The sequence below is a fragment of the Podarcis bocagei genome (genome assembly GCF_964188305.1).
Source record: "Podarcis bocagei genome assembly, chromosome: 15".
Lineage (NCBI taxonomy): Eukaryota > Metazoa > Chordata > Lepidosauria > Squamata > Lacertidae > Podarcis > Podarcis bocagei.
The window spans coordinates 30060856-30078697 of NC_138141.1; the positions used below are offsets into that span (position 1 = coordinate 30060856).

General features: G+C 48.0%; 1 protein-coding gene across 4 annotated transcripts; it reads right to left on the reverse strand.

Annotated features, from left to right (window-relative positions):
- Positions 1-2030: 2030 nt before the first annotated feature.
- Positions 2031-15624, reverse strand: NCBP3 (nuclear cap binding subunit 3). 4 transcript variants are annotated; one of them, XM_081171569.1, is made up of 13 exons: positions 14845-15624; positions 14187-14252; positions 12435-12540; positions 11056-11181; positions 10676-10807; positions 9337-9410; positions 8346-8454; positions 7906-8005; positions 7669-7775; positions 5906-6200; positions 5285-5442; positions 4432-4599; positions 2031-2939 (listed from the first exon to the last, which is right to left on the reverse strand). In XM_081171569.1, the coding sequence occupies exons 1-13, from the start codon at positions 15607-15609 to the stop codon at positions 2704-2706; spliced, it is 2442 nt and encodes an 813-aa protein (XP_081027695.1). In that variant the 5' UTR covers positions 15610-15624; the 3' UTR covers positions 2031-2703. The 4 variants fall into 4 exon arrangements, with proteins under 4 accessions (XP_081027695.1, XP_081027694.1, XP_081027697.1 ...); XM_081171568.1 differs by having other exon boundaries at positions 9319-9410; XM_081171571.1 differs by lacking the exons at positions 7669-7775; positions 7906-8005.
- Between the last annotated feature and the right edge of the window lie 2218 nt (positions 15625-17842).

The following is a 17842-nucleotide window of genomic DNA, read 5'->3' on the forward strand; positions in this document are numbered from 1 at the left end:
AAACCACCAAGCAACTACTGCCTGCGGTCTGTTCATCTGGCCTCACAGCTTGCTCCATCTTGAAGGCTGGGAAAGAGCACCCAATGAAATTTGCACCTGAAACATGCACGTGAAACAGCAAATCTGAGCCACAAGCTTCACTCCTGCCACCAACATCCAACCTGTGCAAAGAAGCAGCATTCTAGTATTTCTGCTCCCTTGAAAAGGCTGAGCTATTTGTTCCAAGGCCTGCCACAACTTCCTGCTGCCCAGTCACTCTTGCGCCTATGAAGCCATCCACTTGCTCACTCTGCTTGAGCTGTCACAGAGTTCTTCTGCAGAATACATGGCAGTCAGAACTAAGGCTCCAGGCTCCACAGACAGTGAAAATGCTGAGATCTGCCAAGTCCAGGGTAGGAACTTTACTTGCAACATGAATCTTTGATAAAGTATTAATTGTATTGATAGGTAGCTACATATCAGGCTTTAGAGGGGGGGCACACACACTTGAACAGTCTTTTACAATGATAAAACACTGCATTTACTTTTGTCAGGTATGATCTTGAAAAGCCATATTTAAACACATAAGGTTCAGTTAAATTTTTTAAAAAGGAAGCTTTAGAGACCAAATGCTGTTAGTTTATCCTCCCTGCTTCCTAGGCTCCAGGCTGCTCTTCTCTGAAATAAAAGCTCACAGCTCATGATCCCTCAATTTCCCAAAGCCCAAAACGTTTGCCTATGCATAAAAGTGGGAAGGGGGGGCCTCCCACTTTGTCAAGGGGAAGAGGCAGAAAACCCAAAGATGGAAGACTCATGGAAAACTTCAACAGGGCAAGGCAATAACTTTTTCTGCTACAGGCAAAAAATATTCTGGGTGCTTCACAACTTCCTGCAGAACAAAGGGGAAGGGTGTTGGAAGAAGAGCCACACAGAGAAGAGCTTCCCAAGGAAGAAGAAAGAAATAACTACCTTTGGCATTGGGGGACATTTGTGGCAAGGGAGAAAGAATCAACCAAAGACATTCATGTCATGAGAACAGAAATTGTGACAGAATGTAGGCACACGTCCTATGCTGGGGGCAGTGATCCACTGGCCCTTGCAGCTGCTCCCACCAGTTCCACTCTGGCTTCAGGCCTGAGTACCACACCCAGCCAGCCTTGGTCACGCTGATGATTTCTTTTAGCAGAGAGATGCAGGGGGCAGAGTGCTATCCCCTGCTTAAACCCTCTGAGGCTTTCAATACCACTGATCGTAGTATCCTCTTTGAGCAGCTGTGGGAGTTGGCATTTATTGCTGTGGTTCCACTCCACTACCAGAGACCAGCACTGGCAGACAAATGCTCAGCCACCTGGCAGCCTTGTTGTGTAGCCTGCAAGGTTCTAGATTTTGTCCCACATGCTGTTTAACATCTCCTGCTGGGGTGTGTAGTACGGTTTTGTGGTGCAGCATCATCAATATGCAGATGACACCTTACTTGCTCCTCTCTGTTCCATCAGAATCAGGAGAGGCTGTGCAGGTGCAGTCTACAAACGGAAGCTCTGTCCCTCTCTCCACCTGTGGCGACCTGGCTATCCCTTATTTTGCATGCATTCAAGCAGCAATTTAAAACTTATTTGTTCCTGCAGGCCTCTATTAGGTAACGTAATTGATGTAACTGTCAACTGTACTTTATTGCCAATTGTGAATTTGCTTTGTTTTTAGATGTTGGTTTTGTGGATTGTTGCAAGCTGCCCTGGGCTCTTGTGAGAGGAAGGGCAGGGCAATAAGTGCAATAAATACTTCTAAGGCTACTACTACTATTACTAAGAACAATGATAATTTCAAAAGGGCCTGCACAGGAGAGGCTCTCATCAGGCACACTATGGGGCGGAGCTTCCATTCAATCCTATGCACACACACAACCATGTTCTTCTCATATATATATATATATATATATATATATATATATATATATATATACACATATACATATATATATTGAACTGCACATATGAAACCACCATGGTAGCTTTCACACTGTAGCCAACAGCAAAAAATAAAAATCACAAATATATATATATAAAAGTTAGTATTTCCAATGCTGGATTCCTTTGAACGTTACAGATGGAAATAATTTTAAAGTTACTTTCAAAGACAAAGAAAAAGCACCTTTCAGGATTTCGTGTACCCTTTTCAGAGGCTTCCAACTGTTCAATCTTCATTTTAAGTAGGAAAGGATCCTGGAAACAGAAAGCCAGTTCTGGTGGGTTCTATCCAGCATTGCTGGCGTGGACTGTTGCTGCCTTCACTTGGGATTTGCGGCCAATATCATTCCGGAGGAGGAAGAGCAGGCAGCAGCGGCCGCTGGAGCTAGCCCTCAGAGCCTGCCCCAGCTAGCAACCCGCAGAAGGACCAAGGAGGTCATCAAGGAAAGTCCCAAATCCTTTGAGGGAACTGCTGGAACCATTTCCCCCTCTTAAAAGAAACCAGTACGTGGAAAGCCTAAAGAACATACAAGTCTCCTACAAAACCCCCAACTGCTTTCTAGGGGAACAAACACACAGACATTCACTCACGCACTCTTAGCCAAGGTCACCTCTCTCTGCCCCGCAGGGCCACCTTGCACCGCAGGGATCGGACATTCAGCAGGGCAAGAGGCTCCTGGGTCACGCCGGGCCCAGCTCCCACTTTGGGGCCGAGGGCAACAGTCACCTGGGAGCGGCAGCAGCAGCGCCCCAAAGGCCGTCACGATTCTGTGTCTGAGCCTGAGCTGCTCTCCCGGCTGATTTCGATCTGCAGCGAGGGCAAGTTGTCAAGGCGACTCTTCTTCTGGCGAGACTGCTCCTTCTCTTTGATGAGGGCCCCCCAAGCCCGCTGGAGCTCAGAGTCCTCTTCTTCGGGAGAGGCCGACGACTTCTCTGCTTTCTCGGGGACTTTCTCCTGCACCTTTGCTGCGGATCCTAAACGGGTCCATAAGTTTGCTAATAATATACAGAAAGAGAGAGAGATTGGAAGAATTGGTAGCAGCAAGGAAAAGGGGCACTCCCAGATAAGCACCAACTCCTGAGTGACACATTGCCCAAACTGGGGTTTTAATGAGCCCTGACATTCTCTGCACACCGAGGATGAAGGTGAGGCTCAAAGTGTGGTCCCGCTTTACCAAAGCATCCCCCTCATTCATAAGAACTTCAGAACAGCCCAGCTGGATCAGGCCAAAGGAGGCCCACTGAGTCCAGCATCCTGTTCTCACACCAGCCAACCACATGCTGCTTCTGAGAAGCCTGCAAGCTGCCTTGCTTCCCCAGCATTTAGACAAAGGCATAAGAAGAGCCTGCTGAATCAGGCCAATGGCCCACCTGGTCCAGCATCCTGTTCCCGCAGTGGCTCATTCCACTCTGCAACTGGAACCAAATAAAAAGAAAAACCCAACAGCATTGTTGCTCTTTCCTTGACTAGGCAAGCACATCTCTCTCCTGAGGGTAATATTGAATATGGGAGGATGGGTGGACATTAACAGCTAGTTTGGGCGGGGGGGGGGGGGGGAGAGACAACAAAGAGCCAAATGTTGGCATATGAAATATTTTTGACTGAATCTCGTCAATAGCTCTACCTGGGACCTGTGTTTCCTTGACTGTAGTTCCACCAAGCTACTCTTCTCGGGGCTGGTGCAGATGCAAATAATTCTTGATACAAATGGCTCTTTCTGAAGCCAGACTAATTCAATACATTGCATTGTTTGAGTATATTACACCAATCCTGGCCCAACTGCACTGGCTGCCAATTAGTTTCCAGGCGCAATTCAAGGTGCTGGGTTTGACTTATAAAGCCTGAAACACCTCATGGCCGCAAGACCTCAAGGACCGCCTCTCTCCATATGAACCTACCCGGACTCTGCAGTCATAATCTGAGGCCCTTCTTCACGTGCCGCCTCCAGGAGAGATCCAGAGGGTGGCAACACAAGAACGGGCCTTTTCAGCAGTGGCTCCCCATTGGTGTTCTCTCCAGGAAGGTTCGGCTGGCACCTTCATTATACACCAAGTCTTTGGCTGATTGATATTCTGTGGCCTTTTAAATGTGTTGTGGGAGGGGGAATTATTCGTTTGTTTTTGTTCTTATTATGTATTATCTGTTTTTATATTGTAATTTTATATTGTGAACTGCCCTGAGATCTACAGATAAAGGGCAGTACACAAATTTAATAATAATAAAGAGTTTCATCTACATCATACAAGAAGTACAAAGCGGAATTCTCGCCTTGCAACAAGGAGTGAAAGTTAGGCCAAGAGACTGATTCACCCAGTCAGCACCACCATGCTGAAATCCCTGCTCAATCTGCTTTTGCCACACTATCATTTCTGCCCAATGGTTGAGCCTCAGCGTACTTGGCGATTCTGTGGTCCTCTCTGGGCCACCATTGTTTCTATAGCCAAGGTCAGTTGACATTATGTAGCACCTTCTCCCCCAGGGACTGACCTGACTTCTTCTCTCTGGTATCAGAGTAGAGGCCTTTCCCGTCCTGCTTGGGGATGCCCAGTCGACTGTGCACATCGGAGAGAGGCTCACGGTGGGACGTGGAGGGGCTTCCAGGTGGGGTGTGGGCTTCTGGGGAGTGTGGCCTCTTGCCAAGCCTCTGCCGAACATCTGGAAACAATGGAAGGAACAGTCACCCACTGGACTTAATTCTGCTTGCTATTATCCCCACATTCCTCCACCTGCTGCAAAACACCCGTACCAAGCTGTGTGTATGGCAAGAAGACTTTGATCCAGAAGTCAGACGGAAGGGTAGCAGTGACAGAAGGGTGGGAGAGGATAAAGGTGGAGCAGAGGAGGAAGAGAATCCTGGGAAGGCGGGGGAGAGCTGGTCCAGGATGAAATTACGAAGCGTCCCCTTCTGAAATGGATTCTGAGAGGTAGCAATGAGACTCGTTGGCTTTCCAGCTCCGGGGTGGCATGAAGGAGCATGGTAGGTGCTGAAGCTGGGGATCTTCCCAGCAGGCAACTTTTAAAGATTAAAAGGGCCAATCAGAAGGCAAGACGGCAATCTGCAGCTTCACCAGATGTTTGCTTCACAGCAAGGGAAAATGCGAGAAGGAAACTGGAGGGTTGGGGGATCTCGGAGGTGACTTTGTTGAACATACAAAAGACATGAAACTCCTTCCTCTTTGGGCAAATAATTTTTTTATTTATGTACAATGCACTGTACTGTGTGTATTCAAACTGCTTCCAGGGCATTGTATATCCATAATACAAAAACGCTTACAAAAACTAGATCTCCCTAAAGCAGAAGCAGACTGGAGCAACCCCCTGACAGAGAGGACCCCCATACCTGATCTCACGGAGTTCAGTGGCTGGCGCGGGCTGGGATTTCCCTGCCGCTTTTCCTCCAAGAGGAGCCGCACATCAGCCACTTTCTCTGAAGTCCCTTTGCTTCCAATTCGGTTCTTGATGTTGCTGGCTGCAACACTATCTGCTCTCATCGAGTTCCTGTGATGTTTTTTAAAAAAAGAAAAACAATTCCTAATTGGCCCAAGGCTTTCCAAAAGGCCTTTCTGCATGGGGGAGGGGTTTTTTGTGGTGCAGTTGTGCCTGTTGGCGGTGGGGTCAATATTGCACCCTGGAAAGAAAAGACTGAGGCACGTTGCTTTTGTTTCTCCTCTCTCTCCCAGTGTGCTCCCAAAAAGTGGTGGAGAGGATAGCAGATCAGGCCTGCTTAGCTGGAAGACCCTCTCACATTCTGCCCCACTGAGCCAATGGGGATGCGCCTCCCAGGGAAACTAAAGGCCTTGAATGCAGAAGGCCCAGCCAGCCCTGGCCATCCGAGAAAGGGCAGAGCTCACACACTGGCACTCTGGTCACCACCTCCCCCTCCTGGCCCTAATGGGATGGCTCAGGCCACTGCTGCTTCACTAGGGTGCCTTTCTGAGAATCAGAGGCCTAGTGGTCATACCTGATGCTCTTCAACTGAGACTCCACCTCGTCGGCATACATGGTCATCTTCATGCTCTTCTTGGGGGAGGGAGTGGAGATCATCTTCAGCTCCAGGTCATAGTCCATTTCATCCGAGTCAGACTCGCTGGCTGCGCTGGACCGCCGGGAGGCACTCCGCTCCCGTGACTGCTTGAATGCCTGCAGCTCATCCCTGTACTCCACAACCACCCGGTCGTCTTCATCCATGTCCTGATCATCATCATCTTCCTCCTCCTCTTCCTCCTCAATAGGTTCCTCAGGAACATTTACTAAACCTGCAGAGCAAGAAAGTCATTTTAAGAGACAGCATCAGAACTGCAGAGTTGGGAGGGAGCAAAGTCATCCAGCCCAACCGTCTTGGGAAGGAAACCCTTCAACACAGCAACACCTTTGAAGGGAGAAGATGACCTCTCCTGGTCTCTGCTGGAAAACATCTAAAAATGGATAACTCGCCACCTTCCCAAGTATCCCAGTAATGGCTGGAAAGTCCATACTGGGGCAGAACCTGCCCTACCAAGGTGCAGCATGGGGGGCATGGGGAAATAAAGTAGGCAAAGGCCAAGAGCAAAATAAATAAATGGATCCATTCGCATCCCAACGCAAGTCTTTCTGCTCTGCAATCACCATCATTAATTGTACTCAATAGCAGAAATAATATGAAATGGATTTTAACAGGTTTTAAAAGAAGCCCTATAAATGGGCTAGCTGCTAATTAAAGTACAAGATCACAACTTCCAGAATATTGGTGGAAAGTTCTTATGTTGGTTTTTAAATTAACTGTATAAGAATAAAATGGGTTTTCCTTATATTCTTGTCAATATTGCATGGGTGTTTTAATTTTTTTATTTTAAAAAATAATTTCTGGTTTTCATAAGGAGCAATTTGTGTGCTTTCAAACGGCACTCAGCCAGAATTAGTCTGACTCAGCTTACTGGAACCATTTTTGTTCTCACAAGACTCTTCTGTACTTCCTTGAAATATTCATCCCTCACCCTGCCTGCTTTTCAGGGTGTTTCCTTACAAGGCTTCCCTCTCCTTAAAGGCTGTTGGGTTGATATACAGTATTCTAATGCCACATTTCAGAGCCAAAGCTGCATGACACATGCAGGCTTTCTACATGACCTAAAACAGGGAACAGCAATAATGAAAAATCCAGCCCAACATCTTTTAATGACCAGACATTGGGCAGCAAGAGGGTCTTTTCCCCTTGGCTGTGCTCAGAGACCAGCTGCCTTTGCAGTTTAACAACTGGTGCCTGAGTTTGCATCTTTCTTCCTGCCTCCATTTTTTCCTTTCAGGCCTTATCTCTTAGACTCTAAGTTTGAAGGAAGGGAAAGTCATGTATTTTACTGATTTGTAAGCCACTCTGGGACCAACTAACCATGTTTTGAATAAGCAAAGCAAATTAAAACAAAAAGGTCTTTGCCCAACACATCCTTGGGGTTCCCAGAGCAAATTGCATGACACCTCAAGCAGCCACACACCTTCAAGCAACCAGAGGTATTGGCTTGAACCTCTCAAGCCCCTGAAGGCAAGCAAGGTCACCCTCTTCCCCAACATGCCGATTCCACAAGGCCCCTCTGCAAGCCAATAGCTTCTTCTGCCAAAGGGTTTTGCCTGCATGCAGAATCCAGCCACTGCCTTTGTTTGGGAAGAGGAACCCTAAAGGAAGCCTTTGCTGTTCTGCTTTTGCAAGGCCCACAAGCCACATGGGGACACATTGCACCTGTAGCTCTCAGGTACCTGAGTGGCGATGTTTGTAAGGAGGCGTGAGGCCAACATCATCCCCAATGAGAGTCCTTTTCTTAATCACGTCGCGGTGGAGCCTGCGTGAATGGTATCTCCGCTTCCTGGAAAGCCACACAGAGAGGACACAGCTGTCACATACACCACCACCAAGAACAGAAGGAAATACCTGTCTGTTCCCTTCCCCGGCAGGGTGGGTCACAGAGCTATAGGCTGCCTCCCTTCCTCACTCACCAGGAGTTGCTCAATATGCCTTTCATGCCTCCATAATTGGGATTCCCATATTTCATGTAATACTGGCTCCTCCTGGCAGCCCCAAGCTCCTTTTTGTCATCTGCAGAAGCAAAGCACAAGCTCAGGGACTACCGTTGGATACTTGCTTTAAAACTGCCCATCCTATCAAGAGCCCCCAATTGAAAACATTTCAAAAAACAGGATGCAATTTTAATCAGCAAGGCAGCAGCACAGGCAAGACACACACACCCCAACAACGAAAAAGGCCAATGGAAGACTCGATTGCCATTCCACCCATCTACCCTCAGAAAATGTTGTGTTTTCATAGAGCATCTAAGACCAAGCCAGGAGGGAGTGGGAGAGTCCTGCTGGAGGAGGAACCACCCATCCTGTTTATTTTTACACTAGAACAAACCATCCCTGCAGGAGAAGCGCTTTACCTCTGGTAGCAAACCTCATGAAGAGCTTGTTGCCTTTGGCCAGTTTACTGGCTGGACGCAGGTCATTCCGCAACAAGGAGTCTTCCTCCGCCTGGGAGAGAGTGTCCAGCTGTGGAAAGAACACCTGTCAGGCTCAATCTCTCTGCAGGGGCAGAAACTACTGCAAAGGCCTGATTGTTAAAAAGGGGCAGCAATTTCAGCTTCGCCTGAAGACACAATATGGGCGCGGAGAAGCCCAGAGGTCCTGTACCCCAGGGTTCAGAGACCAATCCCAGTAAGGGGTGGGGGAGGGCTTCTTGGAAGCATATGACTGCCCTCTGAGGGGAGGAAGCAGGAGGCTTAACCAGATAGGCCACTTTGGTGTGCTCCAGCAAGACTCTGCTTGCCTTCTCATGACATTCCATGGGAGCAAGGAGGAGAAAGAGAGAAGTGTTCTTATATGGATAAATAGCCAAGTATTTGATTGCTGAAAGATGCTCTTCCTGGCAGCCTTAACATTATTGGTTTTTTATTACAGCTTGAAAAACAAGGAAAACATGATACAGAATACCCTGTGGGTATAGGGTGGTATACAAGTGTAATAAATAACAACATCAAGTACGAAGCACTTTTTAAACATAAAAACTAAGAGAGAGAAAAGAAGGGGGGAAAGCAAAATACTTCTGATTCTTTGTCTATCAGCTATATAAACTTATGCAAAATACTTGCTCTTCTACTTTCCATAAACCATCCTTTTTTCAGTCCTCAAACCCAGATAGCAGTAGAAAATATTCCTAGGCAAATGGGGAAATGAGTAAGTCTGCATCAGAAAATGTTCGGATGCCCAAGTGAAACATGCCTAATTCAGCACGTTTATTCTACTTTTATTCTTTAGAAACTGCCAAGTTCACCTAATGTTTATCTGACACTAGCACCCATTCACTGTTACTAGTGAATTTTCCGCGGAACTATAAAGCGGTGAAAATTTCCTGACCCAGCCTCCTGCACTGACCTCGGTCTCATTTGGATGGTCGTCTTCCACCTCGCCCTCCTCTGCCTCGTCATCAGAGCTCTCTTCCTGTTTCTCTGAAATGAAGTGCACACAAAAATGAATGTCAAAAGGTGGTGTGTGCCATTGGATGATGTGCTGCTTCACCACCTCCAACTGCCACAACTCCATAGAAACCACCCCATGAAGTGGGATCCCTCCACAGGAAGGAGGGGAGAGGAGCAGGCAGCTTGTGCAACAACACACCAGCACCCTGAGCCACATGGGGTTGAGAAGCAGAAGTCCATCTACAAGAGGGAACCCAACTGAGAATGTTCTCAAGGTACAGCTTTGCTTTCTCACTGAAAGAGGGATGGTGATATTCGAAAGGGCACACAGCTGAAGGGCAGGGAACCTGCTCTGCATGCATGTGGCCCCAGGCAGCAGCAGTGGGGCTGGGAAAGGCATGGAGCCCTGAAGGAACAGAGGATGCTGCCCTATGAGACCGAGACAGGACTCTGGTCTCTCCAGCTCAGTACTGCCTACACTGACTGGTAATGCTCTCCAGGGCTTCGGGCGGAGGGGTGCAACCGATGTCAGTCTCGCTGAAATCTAAGGGCATAAGTGAAGTAACATCCATTAGTTTGAATGGCTTTGCTCTGAGCAGCACTAACAATGGTTGCCACCCGGGGGGTTTTCAGTGATCCCAAGGATCTGCATACCAGGGGTTTGCTCTGCCAGTGAGCTCAGGCCCTTTCTGTAAAACATTCAACGTTGTCTCAGTGATGTAACTCAGTGCCAAGCAAGCAGTTTCATAAGCACATCCAACCTGGGCTGCAGGTTATTCATGACCATCGGTAGCCACCTTGAGGGTCCCATGTGCCAGGATGAAAATAAGACCACAAACATCAGTTTTTAATATATGACCCTGCAAAGCTGCCTGACGCTGCCAGATTCTGCTGGCAGCTATGGCAGCTCTCAGAGGTCTTTCCCAGCCCTGCCATCCAAAAGCCTTTTTCTCCCTGGTGACAGAGACAAAACACACTGAACTTTGGACCCCTGGGCTTTTGCCACCCCGCTTGTAGCCTGCCTTTTCTTGAAGGAGCTCCAGGAAGCAGTGACTTTACAATGGGATTTCTCCTTTCCAAGCCTGAGAAACAGTGAGGCCTTGAACCAGCACTTCACACAACCGAAGGCAATACTCCAACCAGTGTGCCACCCTGGTTGGTCCCAAGGGTGGCACTCCAGAAATGCACTGAGCAGCTCTGAGTGCAGGTGCCCAGGTGAGCCATGCCTCAAAGGCCAGAGCTCAGGGACTCCCTCCCCAGGGACCAAGGAAAGGTCAGCTTCCAGAAGCATCTACCTTTCTTGCTTGCCTCCACCACCGCCACCTTCTTGCTGTTTTCTTGGGGTTTCATCTTCTCCTCCTCAGGCATAGAGCTCATGTTGATGAGCGCTCGGGTGGCTGTTACCTCGTCAAGCCAGACAACGTTGCCTTCAAGCAAAGCAGAGAGCCAGTCGGTGGCCCAGCCAGATAAAATGGCAGTGCTGCAATGTCCCAATGCACAGGGCAAGCATGAAGCTTTGTTACGGTTTGTCTTGTGCATGAGGTGAACAATCCTGCACTGCTAGCATCTAAACACAGAATGGGGAGCGGGGGGACATGACAGACAGGCAGAACTGGGTCCAATTCACTCCACATCAGCCAAGAGCCGGGGGGTTACACACCCTCAAGCAACTTACATGAAGTGTCATCCAGCCACTCGATGTGAGCAGGAGGATACTCCTTGAAATAGGCAAAGATGTCCTGGGTGCTCATTTCATCAACACCACAAACGTAGATGGTGTCCAGCCGGACTTTCGGGATGGCTGCAAAGAAACCCATTATCTCCTTTAGCTGCCAGCAACAGGAGGCAGAAACACATGATGGGGAAAAGGAAAGGAAGGGCACGAGAGGCCTCACTAAGTGGCAATGATGAAAAAGTCATTACAATTTGCAGAGAGGCAAAGAACCGCAAGAGAGGAAGATGGTGGGGAGAATAACAACCCACCTCATGAGACATTTTTTAGGGGCAGGGTTTGAGATAAACTACTAGACTATTTTATTTTAGAATGAGTCAGTTATGTTTTAAAGAGAGGGTTTAAAACTATTTGCATTATAGCAGCACTTTCTCCAGTTTATTGATAAAGCTGACTCTTACTTCCAATTTTTAAAAATCCTTTAGTTTACTACAATGCTGATGTTTTTTTGTATTCAGTATCATTTCTCTCGCCCTCTCCCTATATATTCTCAACAGGCAAAAGCCAAGCTCTGTTGGGCTCAATCTCCAACATGGGGGCATATTTACGTAGAAAAAATTATAAACCACTTAATAATAACAAGTCTAAGCAGCGTACATACATTAATTCTCAATAATAAAATCACCCCCAAAATAGGCATACATAACTAGATTATGCCTGTGTTACCAACTGAAACAGTATAGTTAGCATGCCTGTCTAACAGCATTTGCAGTTCTTGTTTAATAAACTGGGGCATTTATATTTCTAAATTTATTAACGGTAAAAAGTATATTTTATATGCTTATGTATAACTTAACACATGAATACCGGTATTATTTCTGTGATTATTACATTTCGAAGAACATAGCAAATTATGCTTCTTAGTATTAAACTAAGTTTAGAGCTGGTAAGAAATAATGCATATATTTCCATTTCCTTTTTAAAAAAACAAAAAACCCCAGAAAATACTGGTTTTTCCCAATGCTTCAAAATTTTGAGAAATTTTATATAATGATGTCCCCACAGCCCCTGTTACATATGAACACTTTAAACATTGTAATCCAAAGTGCTCAGCCAGAAGGCTCCACATATTTATACCACAAGTCATTTCTTACAGATATGATAGCTTGTGAAAAACTAGAAGTTTTCTGTCATCAGCCTCTTCTCCCAAGTAAATAGATTTTATTGCTTTATAAAACAAGAAAACTCACGAGGAGGAAAAGCCCCTCCTTCACAAAGGCCAGCTCTGGAATCCCCTGATACAGAAAGGAGCCTGAAGCCCGAGAAGAACAAGATCTCTTGTTGCTTAAGCCACTTTCTAAGCCACACACAGCTCCAAATACCTTTCTTCACCATGTCTCGGTCCAACGCCACGTTTCTTTGTGCGAGATTCACCTCTGCACGGAAATGAAAACGCTTTGCTCTTTGCTCCTTCTTCTCAATGGCTTCCTACAAAAAGCAAAGGCATCAAAAGGAGAAAGAGCCGGCTAGTCAGGCATCATAGGCAAACCAGGAGTCATAGAGCATCTGGCTCCTGACACAGGAGGAACAGAGAAAGTTCATCACAAAACCCTACAGCTAAATCCCTCGTCTGACAAAGGATTGCCTCATTACCTGACACAGAACAGCAACAAAACTTATGGTCTGGTACTTCAGGAATGACAGGCCTGTTCCCTTACAACAAGCCTCCATGCAGTTTGGACATTTCTGCCTCTCCCAAATTGGGTGACGAAATCCAAACTAAGTATGGTGGGTGAAGTAAAACCTAGAGTCAAGTTAGCATTGCAGCAAAAAGTGCCCAAAGGAGTGGTTTAAAACAGGGATGCAAACATCTGAGGGAGAATGCTGGAGGCTGGCTTTTGAGGTAGTTACAACAGTTTGGTGACACAAACTCTCTTTGGGTTTGATGGCTGGAACCTTCCTCTCAGAAGACAGACGTCAACTGGCATAAAAGGCTGTTTGGAAGCAAGTCCTAGCTCTACTGCTAGTACCAGCAGACCCCCCCAACAAAAAAAGGGAACAGTTTCCTTTCTGAAGTAAAACTCCTCTTATAAAACAGGGCAGTAGAGGGGCTTTGCAGCCTCAATGCCATGACACTCGGATACTTCGTGTAGCTGTAACACAGCCATCCAGAGCTGCCAAGAACTGCTTTCCAGCTGCCTAGGGAGGTCTCCCCTGCTGAGAGCCTGCCTCTCTCCACCTGGCCTAGGGCAGGGCCTGGCTGGACTCATAAGGACTGCTGCTGCGGTTGATTTCCAACAAGGACTGGGGTATTTTGGGGAAAGTTTTGTTGGGAGTTTTTGCTGTTGTTACTGATATTAACTTTTTGTATGTTTTTATGTGGAAATTGTTCAGTTTGGTTATGTATATTTTAATGTGTTATTTTTATGACTATTTGCTATGTTTGTAATTATGTAAATCTTTTCATATTGTAAGCCGCCTTGAGCATTGTTTTAACTGTGAAAAGGCGGCATACAAATAAAATGATGATGGTGGATTCCCAGCAGCTGCCACCTTACGAGCCTCCTACACGTCCAGAGGTGGCATTCTCAGCCCTTCAAAATAATACCTACATAGGCTACAAAAACACAGAAAGAGCCATTTGGCTCAACCCCCGTAACAAACCCAGCCTCTTCAATAAAGCATTACAGCACAGAAATACCGTGTGCAACAGCCAAAGATAGCTTGTGTCACAAACATAAAGGTGCCCATTATTAACTGAATGTGTAAAAAACTAGCAACATAACAAATGATATATCAGCTGTAGAAAAATAGACCAACTGAGTCTGAAACCCGCCATTTGCTAGAGCAGGCATGTCCAACCTGTCAATCATGATTTACCATTTGACCGTGGGACATCCCTTGTTGATTCTGGATGATTGCATGATACTGAAAGCCCCCCCCCCCCAAAAAAAAATAGCTCAACAACTTTGGTGCAGCCTCCCCCACAAAAGCTTGACACCTTTGGTCAATCCAATGAGAAAATCACTACCAGTATTTTTATGGTGGGAGTAGACTGCAGTCTCTTGGGAGTTGGACATGCCTGTGCTATAGTTTCAGGTTTAGTGTAAAACCTCCAAGCACGCACGGAATACCTTTGAAGTGACATCAATCCCAGTGATGAAGCTCCCGGCTTTGTTTTCATATCTTCTGCTGGTGTCCTGAAATCATAAGTAAAGCAGATAAGCAAGCTACAATTCTACATCGGGCCATACACAGGTGCTGCTTTTGAGGCCTCAGAATGCCAAAGGACACCAGACGAGAAACCATTTACTGATAAAAGAGGGGAGCCCACCACTGCTGCCCACCTTCCGTCGAGAGCTCCAAACCAGGTGACCTTCTTCGTAGGGCCAATTCACAAGGCCGCTTCCACCTGCTGCAGCTTTTCCCTCGGCCAGGGCAAAGGGCAAGTGCAGCCAGCCGGCTCCCTCTGCCAAGCGACAGTAGCCCACTTAAAAAACAAAAGCGGGGCCTTCTTGAAAGCTGACCCCGCTACCCCCGTGTTACATGGGGCTTGAGAGTGCCACGGGCGACCCTTTGTCTTCCGAGCTCTCGCCGACCTGCCAGAGCCCGGACCAGAGTGAGGAGGCGGGTGCGGAGGGGTCGGAGGCCCCACCCATCGCCATGCGGGGATGGGGGGCACGAGGCCCCTCTACCTGTGGTGAAAATGCACTCTGCCCATGCCCAAGGGAACTCTCTCCTCTCTCCCGACTTTGCAGGCCCAAGGCCTTCCCAGCCCCCTGTCTCCGTTACCGGCAGCAGCTCCCTCAGCGAGCGCCGAACCGGCACCTCCAGCTCCTCCTCTTCCCCGTCGTCGTCGTCCTCCTCGTCTTCGTCGTCTTCTTCTTCTCCTCCGGCGGGGGCGGCGTCGGGCGGAGGAGGCGCGGCGTCTGGGCCCGGCGGGGACGGCCTGGCCTGCACCACCAGCAGCTCGCCCTCCTCCACCTCCATGGGCTCCGGCTCGGCCGCCTTCACGGAGATGCGGAGGCCCCGCACCGCCGCCATCGCCTCACGAAAAAGCCGCCGCCGCCGCCGAGGGAGGGAGGGACCGGAAGCAGGAAGGGCCCACAGAGGGAAAGGCAGCCCGGATGTCCGGAGAGAGCGTCGCCGGAAAACGGCAGGGGGCGCCGGTGCAGAAGAGAGAAGAGGCACAGAGCGGGCCCAGGACGAACACCGTCTCGTCATCGCCCCCTTCAGGCGCGTCTCGGAACAAGACGTACCAACAGTAGGGTTTAGGCAGGGCCAAGCTGGCGGACTCTGACCGGCAGCCTCTTCGGGGCGGGCAGGGAGCACGTTCTTCTCACTGCAGCTGCTGCCGGCTTCGTCATCTCGGGTCTGCTTGTCCCCTCCCTCCATAAATCGGTCCAATCCGTCTCTAAACCCATCCAGGTTGGCAGCCACCACTGCCTCTTGTGGCAGAGAGTTCCACAGTTTAATTCTGCGCTGCTGTGTAAAGAAGGTCCTTTCTCTCTCTTGCTTGCGAATCGCCTTCCCTTCAGCTTCAAGGGAGCAGTCCATTTGAACTGGGGCTAGGAGAGGTTTTCTCCCAATCCACTTTTTCTGCATCATCTCTTATTATTATTCTATCAATTGGGACCCAATTCATGGGGCCAAGGTCCCTTTGGTCCCCCAGTAAAATATCTGAGGGCGCTGGGCCCCCAAAGTTGATGGGCATTGCCGTTCAGATGGTGTGCATGCACCACATCTTGTGATTGATTACACGGGGCAGGGCTTAACTGGGCCTCCCAATATTTTATTCAAGTTGGCACCCCTGAATTAGAGCAAATAATAAAGATGATAATGGGCAACCTTGTTTTGTCCTGCAGCTAAATTGACATTTTTTGTGAATCCATATTATGCTAATTGTAGGAGATGTACTATCATGCATATTTTCTAATATTCTGAAAAATTTAGGGCCAAATGCATTCTTTTCATCCCTCTGATTAAATACTTTGGTTCCATGCAGTCAAATGCTTTAAATTTACCTAGTGATAAACAGGCTAGTGGTGAGGTAGTCTGTTTACTATGGTATATTATGTTTAATAATTGCCTGAGTCTGTGATTTTACACACCAATACAAACCCAGCTTAATCCAGATGAATCATTCCATCAATTTTTATGGGAGTTTGGTGGGTGATCGTTCATTATTTTCTTGTTTCACGTAGTCAGCCAATAAACGGTTGCCAGGTACTTTAAAAAGAAAAAGTTCTGGCATGCCTTGATCGGTCCAGACTTGATTAGTCAATGCATTCTTTTTTCTTAAAAGGCCAAACATCTCCACATTTTTATCATGCTTTAGCCTATCCTGCCCTTTCCTGTGAGCTCAAGGAGGGAAAGAAAGAGCAGCGAAGAATCCAAACAAACCCATCTGGTGCAGAAAAAGCGGCCAAGTCAACAGACACTTGGTCCTACTTGATCCTGGCCCTGGAATGCGAGCCCAAAGTGGGAGCTCCTGGCCCCAGGCCCCCCAAAATTGAGGGGCAACAGCTTAAGGTTCACAGAAAGCTCCCTGGCCAAGGAAACCGAGACAGCCTCTCTTATATACAGATGGACATCTGCCTGTCTGTCTGATGCAGGCTGGCTGAGCCCTGCAGAAAGCAGATGCAATCCCACCAGCAAACCTGGTGCAAGGCCTGATCCTGCAGCTTGCCTGTCACCCTTGAATGTGAAATGCCTCCTTGCCGCAGAGACACAAGTCCTTTTCATTTCTGATTTTTAAAAGTGAAACCAGGGCCAGCTAGGCTGGTTTACTTCCTACTACAGTGGTACCTCGGGTTAAGTACTTAATTCGTTCCCGAGGTCCTTTCTTAACCTGAAACTGTTCTTAACTTGAAGCACCACTTTAGCTAATGGGGCCTCCTGCTGCTGCCGCGTCGCTGGAGCATGATTTCTGTTCTCATCGTGAAGCAAAGTTCTTAACCTGAGGTAATATTTCTGGGTTAGCGGAATCTGTAACCTGAAGCGTATGTAACCCGAGGTACCACTGTACTGTACCTCCAGCCTGGCAAGGCAGTCTCAGCTGACAAGTGCAGATGGACGCCCCCTCCGGCAGCCTGGCCTGCCGAGGAGGAACTGTTCTGTTCCCATATTTTACAGACTGATTTACAGTTGGGCTATGGCTGTAAATCCGTCCTCTCCTGGACAGCCAAGATTCCAGAAGGGCTGCAGCCATCCTGGCAATAAAACAAGCCAAGTCCGGACACATCTTGGGAGAAGAGCCACCTGGGGTGGGGTTGGGGCTGGAAATCCTGTGAGGAAACTGCCAGATAGCGGAAGTTAGGATTGGAGCAGGAGAGGGAGGGCAAGGGAGTCTTTAGGGGGGGGCCCAGTTTGACTCCTGAGGGAGACAGGCAGCCAACGGAGCTGGGCGGTGGTGGTGAGAAGTTGGCAGGGTTAGAGGGGACAGGGGATAGGATAGAGGCAGTATGGTGTAATGGTTAGAGTGCTGGCCTAGGACCTGGGAGAGCAAGGTTCGAATCCCCACTCAGCCCTGAAGCTCACTGGATGGCCTTGGGCCAATCACTCACTCTTAGCCTAAGCTCCCTCACACGGTTGTTGTGGGAAAGAAATGAGGAGGAGGAGAAGCAGGCACATCACCTTGAGATCCTGGGAATATAAAAGTGGTATATAAATGTAAAAAATAAATAAATAGGATGTGGGAGCCAGGGAGAGCAGGGGCTCCTGGCTTGTGGTTTTCCTCAGTCTTGAGTGACCCAAATGTTTTAGGCCAGGTGAATTTGACCTGCGCTTA

Coding starts and splice junctions, on each gene's coding strand:
- NCBP3 (XM_081171568.1), bottom strand. CDS start 15,609: ATGGACTGCTCCCTTGAAGCTGAAGGGAAGGCGATTCGCAAGCAAGAG. Junction 6,201..7,668: donor TTACAAACATCGCCACTCAG/GTACCTGAGAGC, acceptor CTTGCTCTGCAG/GTTTAGTAAATGTTCCTGAG. Junction 5,443..5,905: donor TCTCAGTTGAAGAGCATCAG/GTATGACCACTA, acceptor AAAACATCACAG/GAACTCGATGAGAGCAGATA.